This window comes from Sardina pilchardus, chromosome 17, assembly GCF_963854185.1.
Source record: "Sardina pilchardus chromosome 17, fSarPil1.1, whole genome shotgun sequence".
Taxonomy (NCBI): Eukaryota; Metazoa; Chordata; class Actinopteri; order Clupeiformes; family Clupeidae; genus Sardina; species Sardina pilchardus.
The window spans coordinates 5,581,199-5,592,772 of NC_085010.1; the positions used below are offsets into that span (position 1 = coordinate 5,581,199).

The following is an 11,574-nucleotide window of genomic DNA, read 5'->3' on the forward strand; positions in this document are numbered from 1 at the left end:
AAATTTTCAACTTAGTTATTTGTTTTTCACTGTTTTTTCAAGTTGGTTGAACTTGAAATATAAAAGTCAACCAATTTCACTAACTTTTCAAGTTGACAGTGGATAACTCAAATATTCAAGTTAAGTTATGGTCCCTAACTAAACTAAACCGATTAGCATTAAGCTTTGTATCTTTAGAAAACCAGTCATGTTTTTGAATGGTTGTGCATAATGCCTTGAGATGGGAGAAATATGGATTTCAATGAAACCCATAGGACTTCTTGCTTTCAATTATGTAAAATTATGATTTTTACGTCATTGAAAGCAGGAAGTCCAACATTTAAATCTGTATTTCTCCAATTTCAAGGCAAACTGAGGGAATGATCCACGACCATTCAAAAACATGACTGGTTTTCTAAAGATACAAAGCTTAATGCTAATCGGTTTAGTGTCCCTTTAAGGATAGGAAGGTGAATGTACCTTGAGTGGCCAAGTCAGAGCCCTGACTTAAATTCTATGGTGGATTGATTAGTAGTCCATCGCCGTTTCCCACAGAATTTGACTGAATTTTAACAATTCTGCAAGGAAGATCGAGCAAATATTCCCCAATCTAGGTCAACGCTAATTGAGACATATCTAAACAGATTTATGGCTGTAATGAAAGCAAAAGGAAGCTCTACAAAGTATTAGATCAGGGGTATGATGACTTTTCCAACCCTGTTCTAGTTTTCCATTTTTTATTCATTTTCAGAACTGCTGTCTTTTTATTCATTATTTTGATGTACAGCTAAATTTGTAAATACAACAGGAAGATTTTTTTAAAATGGGTTTTGATTTCAGGCTGTAAGACCAAAAAAAGTAACTATTTCAAAGGGGTACGATGACTTTCTCTAGACACTACTGCACAGATTCTTTACCTGTTGGCTATCGTTTGCAGTAGCCCAAAAACTGTTTGTGTCTGGAATTGCAGGTGATTGAAACGGATGACGATTTTAACCCTGTGCCTGGGGGCTATGACTACTTGGTGGACTTTCTGGATTTGTCCTTCCCCTCCAGGCGCCCAAACAGGGAGCACTCTTACCTAGAGGTAAGTGGGATGATGTCCAAACCACACATACCTGTCCAATCTGCAATTCAAGTTAATCTGAAACAGCCATGACAAGAATGCCTGTTAACCAACACAGTGGCATGTCCTGATTCCTGATACAGTAGTGGAGGTGCAATATACGCTAACAGTGTTTGCACCTCCTACGCTGAAACGTTGTATTGACAAGAAAGATCAGAGATCAACACAATAAGTCTTGTATTTGGAATTGTATGCTATGTCCACAACAACGGGAAATGTCTTGAGTTGTTTTGTTTATTGTGTGTGTATTGTTTTTGTTGTTTTGTGTGTGTGTGTGTGTGTGTGTGTGTGTCAGATGAAGAACAGGGTGGGAGTGATGAGGCACGTGGTGAAAACCGGTCTGTTGTGGGACGATCTGTACATCGGTTTCCAGAACCGACTCAGCAGAGATCCTGATGTTTATCACCACAGGTGAGACATGGGAATACACACACACACACACACACACACACACACACACTAGGGGTGCACGATTCAGAAAATGTCACGGTTCGATATCGATACTGATTTTCAGGCTCGAGATTTTATTCAAAATCGGTTTTCGAAGGTTGTTGATATTTCAGTTGAAAATGGAATCAAATTACACCTTTCCCTCTCCTGTCAATGTAACACTAAAGGTCCTAGCCTACACCTCTCCTCCTAAAGTAAAATTGTAGGCCCCAAATGTTTTTATACTGCACTAGGATTGTGTTGGCCAGTGGTTCCCAAACTTTTCAGGCTCTCTGCACCCATGAACATATGTCTCTCCATCCACGGCACCCCTATTTTTTCCACTTCTTTAGCAGCAATTGGCCCTAGCATTGCTTTAACCATTTTCTGCAGGCTAGTAATATGAGCAACTCTGCTAAAGTGTAAATTGCTTAGATTTAGCAAGCAACTCAGCAACTAAAGAAGTAGCCACACGCACGGTATCAGAACGTCACCACCTGTAAGCTTATTATCGCCCTCTTACGTGTGTCACTTGATATTCATTTCTATACAAACTAAGACGGTGGATTAGTAAAGAAACGCAAGCACCCACACCTTAAGTATATCTAAATTAGCTATGTACCAAAAATTACATTTTACCGTGACTCAAAGAGCTGTAAACAGTCTAACCATTGCGAGTAGCCTACCTGCACTCTACTTTTCTGTCTTTTGTCAATACAGAATAACAAACAAAAGAACTGTTGTTGACATTACACCAAAGATCCTTGATTAAGCTCCACTTTAACCCTCTCTGGTTACACCCTGAATCAACAGTAAACTGTAGCCTGTTGTTGTTTGTGCTGCAAATAAAACTTCAATTGATATAATTGCAATAAAATAAAATTGGTGGTGAAAACCGGTCTGTTGTGGGACGATCTGTACATCGGTTTCCAGAACCGACTCAGCAGAGATCCTGATGTTTATCACCACAGGTGAGACATGGGAATACACACACACACACACACACACACACACACACACTAGGGGTGCACGATTCAGAAAATGTCACGGTTCGATATCGATACTGATTTTCAGGCTCGAGATTTTATTCAAAATCGGTTTTCGAAGGTTGTTGATATTTCAGTTGAAAATGGAATCAAATTACACCTTTCCCTCTCCTGTCAATGTAACACTAAAGGTCCTAGCCTACACCTCTCCTCCTAAAGTAAAATTGTAGGCCCCAAATGTTTTTATACTGCACTAGGATTGTGTTGGCCAGTGGTTCCCAAACTTTTCAGGCTCTCTGCACCCATGAACATATGTCTCTCCATCCATGGCACCCCTATTTTTTTCACTTCTTTAGCAGCAATTGGCCCTAGCATTGCTTTAACCATTTTCTGCAGGCTAGTAATATGAGCAACTCTGCTAAAGTGTAAATTGCTTAGATTTAGCAAGCAACTCAGCAACTAAAGAAGTAGCCACACGCACGGTATCAGAACATCACCACCTGTAAGCTTATTATCGCCCTCTTACGTGTGTCACTTGATATTCATTTCTATACAAACTAAGACGGTGGATTCGTAAAGAAACGCAAGCACCCACACCTTAAGTATATCTAAATTAACTATGTACCAAAAATTACATTTTACCGTGACTCAAAGAGCTGTAAATAGTGTAACCATTGCGAGTAGCCTACCTGCACTCTACTTTTCTGTCTTTTGTCAATACAGAATAACAAACAAAAGAACTGTTGTTGACATTACACCAAAGATCCTTGATTAAGCTCCACTTTATCTCTCTCTGGTTACACCCTGAATCAACAGTAAACTGTAGCCTGTTGTTGTTTGTGCTGCAAATAAAACTTCAATTGATATAATTGCAATAAAATAAAATTGGTGGTGAAAACCGGTCTGTTGTGGGACGATCTGTACATCGGTTTCCAGAACCGACTCAGCAGAGATCCTGATGTTTATCACCACAGGTGAGACATGGGAATACACACACACACACACACACACACACACACACACACACACACACACACACACACACACACTAGGGGTGCACGATTCAGAAAATGTCACGGTTCGATATGGATACTGATTTTCAGGCTCGAGATTTTATTCAAAATCGGTTTTCGAAGGTTGTTGATATTTCAGTTGAAAATGGAATCAAATTACACCTTTCCCTCTCCTGTCAAAGTAACACTAAAGGTCTTAGCCTACACCTCTCCTCCTAAAGTAAAATTGTAGGCCCCAAATGTTTTTATACTGCACTAGGATTGTGTTGGCCAGTGGTTCCCAAACTTTTCAGGCTCTCTGCACCCATGAACATATGTCTCTCCATCCATGGCACCCCTATTTTTTCCACTTCTTTAGCAGCAATTGGCCCTAGCATTGCTTTAACCATTTTCTGCAGGCTAGTAATATGAGCAACTCTGCTAAAGTGTAAATTGCTTAGATTTAGCAAGCAACTCAGCAACTAAAGAAATAGCCACACGCACGGTATCAGAACGTCACCACCTGTAAGCTTATTATCGCCCTCTTACGTGTGTCACTTGATATTCATTTCTATACAAACTAAGACAGTGGATTCGTAAAGAAACGCAAGCACCCACACCTTAAGTATATCTAAATTAGCTATGTACCAAAAATTACATTTTACCGTGACTCAAAGAGCTGTAAACAGTCTAACCATTGCGAGTAGTCTACCTGCACTCTACTTTCCTGTCTTTTGTCAATACAGAATAACAAACAAAAGAACTGTTGTTGACATTACACCAAAGATCCTTGATTAAGCTCCACTTTAACCCTCTTTGGTTACACCCTGAATCAACAGTAAACTGTAGCCTGTTGTTGTTTGTGCTGCAAATAAAACTTCAATTGATATAATTGCAATAAAATAAAATTGGTGGTGAAAACCGGTCTGTTGTGGGACGATCTGTACATCGGTTTCCAGAACCGACTCAGCAGAGATCCTGATGTTTATCACCACAGGTGGGACATGGGAATACACACACACACACACACACACACACACACACACACACACACACACACACACACACACACACACACACACATTAGGGGTGCACGATTCAGAAAATGTCACGGTTCGATATCGATACTGATTTTCAGGCTCGAGATTTTATTCAAAATCGGTTTTCGAAGGTTGTTGATATTTCAGTTGAAAATGGAATCAAATTACACCTTTCCCTCTCCTGTCAAAGTAACACTAAAGGTCTTAGCCTACACCTCTCCTCCTAAAGTAAAATTGTAGGCCCCAAATGTTTTTATACTGCACTAGGATTGTGTTGGCCAGTGGTTCCCAAACTTTTCAGGCTCTCTGCACCCATGAACATATGTCTCTCCATCCATGGCACCCCTATTTTTTCCACTTCTTTAGCAGCAATTGGCCCTAGCATTGCTTTAACCATTTTCTGCAGGCTAGTAATATGAGCAACTCTGCTAAAGTGTAAATTGCTTAGATTTAGCAAGCAACTCAGCAACTAAAGAAGTAGCCACACGCACGGTATCAGAACGTCACCACCTGTAAGCTTATTCTCGCCCTCTTACATGTGTCACTTGATATTCATTTCTATACAAACTAAGACGGTGGATTCGTAAAGAAACGCAAGCACCCACACCTTAAGTATATCTAAATTAGCTATGTACCAAAAATTACATTTTACCGTGACTCAAAGAGCTGTAAACAGTCTAACCATTGCGAGTAGCCTACCTGCACTCTACTTTTCTGTCTTCTGTCAATACAGAATAACAAACAAAAGAACTGTTGTTGACATTACACCAAAGATCCTTGATTAAGCTCCACTTTAACCCTCTCTGGTTACACCCTGAATCAACAGTAAACTGTAGCCTGTTGTTGTTTGTGCTGCAAATAAAACTTCAATTGATATAATTGCAATAAAATATTTTTTTTTTTTTTTTTTTTTAAATGTCATTAAATGATCAAGCCTTGGACCATTACGCGGCACCCCTAAGCATGCATCATGGCACCCACTTTGAAACCTAGTGTAGGCTACATCACTGTCTGCCTGCCTGCAATGCAGACTTGTAGCCTATGTTTGCACAATGCTACAGTATAGGCTATGTTTTCACTAAAATTCAGCCCAAACAAGTATGCCGTTATGACCTTAAGTTTTCTCACGGTAATAAGGCCCTCTCAAAATATACATGGTGACTGGTTCACCAAGGTGAAGGTCTGGACTAACGCAAAATGGTAAAGTGTTAAATGATTTCGTAAGCCTAGATACTTTGATTAAAACTATAAAAACCAGTAAGCCTAGTCTGCCACAGCTAATTTCAAGCACAATAGGCCTAGTCAATGCACGGCAGCATCATGAGATTGCTATCATCAGCCTATCGGAAAATACCGACAGGACAAACCCAACACCAGAAAAAACAGCTACAAATGATGTCTTTTTAAAGATCAAGTTCAAGGTCAAGGTTAGATTTATTGTCATAAGGTGTAAGATATAGAAAAAGATTATTTTGCCACACTCGGTTCTCAATCTCAAATTTACTGACACCAACGTTTCGGCCAGTTGGCCTTTTTCAAGGTTTCTCAATGGAACTGGCAAGCAGTGATTTTATGCAGCCCATGCCAAACGAGGCATTATGTAATGAATAACGACCAACAAGAGAATTCCATTGTTGAGGGAGATAAGGGTAGTTGGTTAAGTCAGAACCACACAGATAGTCAATAATCATGCAATTACTAGGACATTGTTACATTACATTACAGATTGAGAAATATAACAAACATCAGAGATAATTTGCCAAATATACAACCCCACCAGCATACAATATAGTTAATTTACAAATTTCAGTGAATAATAACTATTAGTTCTGTAATGTAACAATGTTCTAGTGATTGCATGATTATTGACTATCTGTGTGGTTCTGACTTGATTGTATAACCAATTACCCATAATGCCTTGGTTTGGCATGGGCTGTATAAAATCACTGCTGCCAGTTCCATTGAGAAACCTTGAAAAAGGCCAACTGGCCAAAACACTGGTGTCAATAAATTTGAGATTGAGAACCGAGTGTGCGGCAACATAATGTTTTTCTACACGTGAAGTCCCGTGCCAGCACCTCAAAGGGTGTGCATTTTTTTTCATTTTTTCTTATAAGGTGTAAGATACACAATAGGAATGCAGACATTCACGTATGGATATGGTTGACAAAAACAGACATAAAAATAGACATAGACATGACAATAGTGACAATAGATGCTGAGGTAGTAATGTTGATAGTGCTGATGATATGCAGGCAGTGAGTAGTAAAGTGCAGTGGACAAACAGTAAAAGTGCAAACAGTGCATCAGCGCATTCAGTCCTAGAGAGAGTTCGAGCTGTGATTGAATAGCCTGTTAGCTGTTGGGAAGAAGCTCAGGCGATGCCGGGACTTCACAGCTCTCGGGAGCTGTAGCCTTCTCCCAGAGGGGAGCATTTGGAAGAGGGCGGAGCCTGGATGTGAAGGGTCCTCCATGATCTTTCTTGCCCTCTTCAATGCCCTGGTGTTGTGGAGTGACTCCAGGATGGGTAGGGTGGTGCCAATCACCCTCTCAGCTATGCGGATCACCCGCTGCAGTTTGGCCTTGTCCTTGGCTACTGCAGCGGGGAACCATGTGATGATGGACTGTGTGATGATGGATTCAATGATTGTAGTGTAGAACCGGATTTGTATTGACTTGGGCAACCTGAAATGATTTAGCTGTCGCAAGAAGAACAGCCGCTTGTGTGCCTTTGTTAGGAGGGCCAAGGTGTTTAGGCCCCATTTCAGGTCACGGGAGATGGTCAGCCCTAGGAAGCGACAGGACTCCGCAGTGGCCACAGGTGTTCCCCAGCATGAGGGGAGGGGCCGGGGCTGTGTTTCTCCTGAAATCCACCACCATCTCCACTGTCTTTAGGGCATAGAGCTCCAGGTTGTCCAAGCTATGTGGTTGTCACACATCCAAGATGGTGCCGTCCATGGCAGCTGTAGCCTCTCTGTATGTTGTGGTCTGTTTGTTTGGCTTGTTTTATAACGTCCATGTGTCCTGCTTGCCCTCTTACACAACGGAGGAATTACTGCGCTTTAGGGGTTCAACCCCACTGGACTCATTTTTAAATCAGTTTGTTGCGAATAGTTTGCCACGCACAACACTGAACTTGAATCAAACATTATTACATTGCATCTGATCTACAAGGATACCTCAGAGCTCTGGGCTACTTCTGCTGAACTCAGTGCTTTCTTGATAAATGGTAAATGGAATGGCGAGCTAAACTAATTTTAACAGTTTCAACACTGTTACAAACTGGGAAAAAAGTATAAATCGATTTTTTGAATTCTATGAATCGATTTTGAATCGGTAGAGTTTGAATCGCGATACATATGTGAATCGTGTTTTTTTTTCCTCCTTTTTTTTGCACACCCCTAACACACACACACAAAACAAGGTATCAGCACACACACACCCACACCCACAAACTTAGGCAGACATACACACAAACACACCCACACACTTAGGCATACACACACAAAACAAGGTACCGCAACTTAGACACACACAAAACTATGGACTATTGCAGACATATTAATTATTACCCACATCATGACAGCATTTGATAGCCTAACATGACTGAACTACTCTCTGCAGATTAGACAGACATTACATGCTGAAATAGCCATTTATGACATTCCTAATGTTAACGTTACTGAACTACTCATATAGACATTACATTACAGGGTTAAAAAATTGTTTAACTGTGTGTGTTGGGTTTCATTCCATCTACTGTAGATTTTGGAACCACTTCCAGGCATGCCTGCCAACCTCCAGTCCTGATTGGGCATCCTTCCTTCAGCAGACGCTGGATGCAAATGATCCTGAGGGTTCCACGTGTGTGATGTCATGATGACCTCGGGGACTGCTTCCTGACAGCTTCCTTAGAATTCCAATCTAATATGCTGACACTAAAGATTGTATATTTCTATTTCATTCTAACAGGGGAGCTACACCAGATGCGTAACTGAAGCGCTCCATTCCCAATTTGATGCGACAATGGCGCGTAGGTTCGGAAAAAAGATAGACCAGTCTTCTAAAATGAATTTTACGCGTTGCGAACGGAATGCTTCAGTTACGCGCCTGGTGTAATGTAGCTCCCCTGTAATAGGCTCAGCCACTAAACATTGTATTGCATTATTCTATTCCATTCTAATGACACAAATCTAATATATCCTTGACAGTGCCTATTTTTATGTATTCTCATTCTTAATGTTTTAAACTAATTTATATGATTACAGGCAATGCACATAAACTAAAGCTGATTGAATTACAAGCAAAATCTATTGAATCAATCCTAGCATACTTAAGAACCAAAATCTTATAGGGACTCCTATGGAGCTTTGGTTCCAAAATATGATAGGAGTCTAATAGGATTATTTCTATTGAAAATATACATAGGTTAATTGCAAAAAGACTCCAATAGGATTTTGGTTCCATCCACAACATTGCTAGTGTGCATAGGCTAGCTAGCCAAAAGGACAACATAACGTAGTTCCTCAATGCTACTCTGGGGTGCGTTTCTAGAAGAGTTAGCAACAGCGTTGTTTAACCACCGTGGTGCGACGCAACTTGCGATCAAACAACGACAGTGTTACACCTGTTTCCAGAAAGCATCGTACTTGTGTCGCAATTCGCTACCTCCGGTGTTCGAACACCGTTGTTCCAACAACGTTGTTGAGGACGCAGCGGCACATTTCATTGGTGGAAAAAGTGTCAACGTATAATACCCCACCCACTAGAAGTTCTCTGTCACTGGATGCCTATCACTTGTCTTTTATAGATTCTCCTTTCCTTCTTCGATCCTCGTCCTCACTGAATGATGGGGCGGCAACAATGGGATAGAGGACCGGGGATCGAGGAGGGATGTTGAGAGGCACCCACTATGTGTCGACGTGTCTAATTTAAACCCAAAGTGATTCATGCTGGCATTATCATTGCTATCAGGAAAAAACGTAAACCTATGCAAGCACATGGAACAGTTTGCTTAAGCTGTCCAATATATGTACTTATTTGTGTGGAATATCTAAAAAATATCTGTACAAAATATATATGGCCTAGACTAATTACAAATTATCACAATACTAAATCGGTGTCTGGTGGTTCAGCTGTTGCATGTCAGTACATTGCGCGCGCGGCCCAAGTTCGCATCTTACCTCTCCATGTGACTTTTGAGTAAGAGCAGGCATACCACACACACAACATAGGTTAGACCCTAAATATATTTAATTGCTTTACATCGAGTGGCCAGGAACACGACATCAGTTTAATAGTTCCACGACATTACTTATTAGGGTTATTTCCACGTTTCACTAGTCAGAAACAAAAGCATGTGTGATGCATACGGGAAAAGAACCTACGATGTTGTGATGATAAGCCACCTGCCTTAACCACTATACTAATGAACGATATGCTTGACCCGAGGGTTTGTCAATATCATAACAGTAGCCTACCAAAACGCAAACCAACACGCAAATGAACGCAAGGTAACACACGTAGCAAGAATGAGCCCAACGGTATTTTAATTTATATTAGCCTACAGTATAGCGCAATCATTGAGTCACGAGAAAACAACAACTTAGTGATTTTTGGTTGGGCGCTTGTGATTTTTGGTCAGGCGATCTTGCACTGACGACATCACCAACTGGAACTCCCAAGGTACGACACAGGTGCGACTGCCCAGGGGCAGTAGTTCAAACGACCAAACTTTGCGTCCTTGTTTGCGATTGAGAGTTTGAACTACCTTTTCTAGAAACACCAAATTCAAGAATGACGGAGCGAACTCCCAAGATTGCGACGCAAGTTAGCAAACGACGCTTTCCAGAAACGCACCCTTGGGAAGTTTTGCATTAAAGATAAGTGGTTTTCTAAAAACAACAATAACAACAACAATAATAAATAAAACTCTTTACTTTTAAAATATTTACTTTTGGGAGCTTTTGACTTAGAAAAAATAGATTTCCAGTGTGATTGTTCGATTTAAAAAGAAACATTTTTACCCTTTTAATGATTATTGTTTAGAGCTTTTGACTGCAATTGCAGTACAAATGTTTGGTGTTTTCTTTCATTGTTATAATATTTGTTTAAGTAATCTTACACTTGAACTATTTATGTTGGTTTTGGGGGACTTTTTGCCTTTGATTGTGATGGGACCGTAGAAATTGTCATGAGATGAGTAGAAGGAAGGCATGGGAGATAGGAGTTGGGTGGAGAGATGACCGCAGGTCAGAATTGAACCTGGGTCTCCATGGGCACTTTGCCCCGAATGTGGTGTGAATGCTGTGGCCTGAACCACATCACCCCCTTCATACTTGAACTCTATGAGAATAGACAGTTGATCAGACACGGAAACCTGGCTTCAGAAAGTAAAAGTCCTACTGTACCATGTTTTGATTCGACCTGTGCATCTAAAACTGGTGATTGCACTAATCATCCGCTGAGGAGTTGAACGACTAAGAATCAGTATGGCTATTGTTGCATGGAACGTAACAGAACAAATATGTGGGATAACGTTTACTTTCTGAACCAGGTTTCTCATCTCTACTGATGATAACATGTTTGCCTTGATCTGATTATGTAGCTGCATGGCACAAAATAAATGAAGAACTTATTTTAAATACAAGGGCATTTTTTTTATCTATTTATGTTCATTTCTGGTCTTAAAGGGATAATATGGAGTGAAATGCACTTTAGATCAATTTTTTGGACTATTGGGAGTACGTTGAGTTGACACTAAAATCATGTCATTCGGATGTATTTTGAGAAAGTTCGAGTTCACAGTTTTTAGCCAAAACTCGTTAGCCTGGAAGTGAACCGGGCATGTCCTTTCGCCGCTACAAAACGCTATTTTTATACCTCTTCTACTGTTCCAAACAACACTACACACGTGGTAGTGAGTAGAGGGTCCCTAAAGCCAAACCGAAGTATCCCCACGTCTTTATGTGGTCGGATAGAGAGTCCAGAATGAATTTAATCGAGTCCGTACCTTTCCGGAA

The 11,574-nt window shown here is 40.6% G+C and overlaps 1 protein-coding gene across 1 annotated transcript in view; it reads left to right on the top strand.

The window, feature by feature from the left end:
- Positions 1–11,316, top strand: part of LOC134061802 (cytidine monophosphate-N-acetylneuraminic acid hydroxylase-like) — a 46,694-nt gene extending 35,378 nt beyond the window's left edge. Inside the window, exons 13-15 of the mRNA XM_062517603.1 lie at positions 950–1,066; positions 1,401–1,516; positions 8,318–11,316. Coding sequence (XP_062373587.1) covers positions 950–1,066; positions 1,401–1,516; positions 8,318–8,432 — 348 coding nt within the window. The 3' untranslated portion in view covers positions 8,433–11,316. The remainder of the gene's footprint in view (positions 1–949; positions 1,067–1,400; positions 1,517–8,317) is intronic.
- Positions 11,317–11,574: the final 258 nt, after the last annotated feature.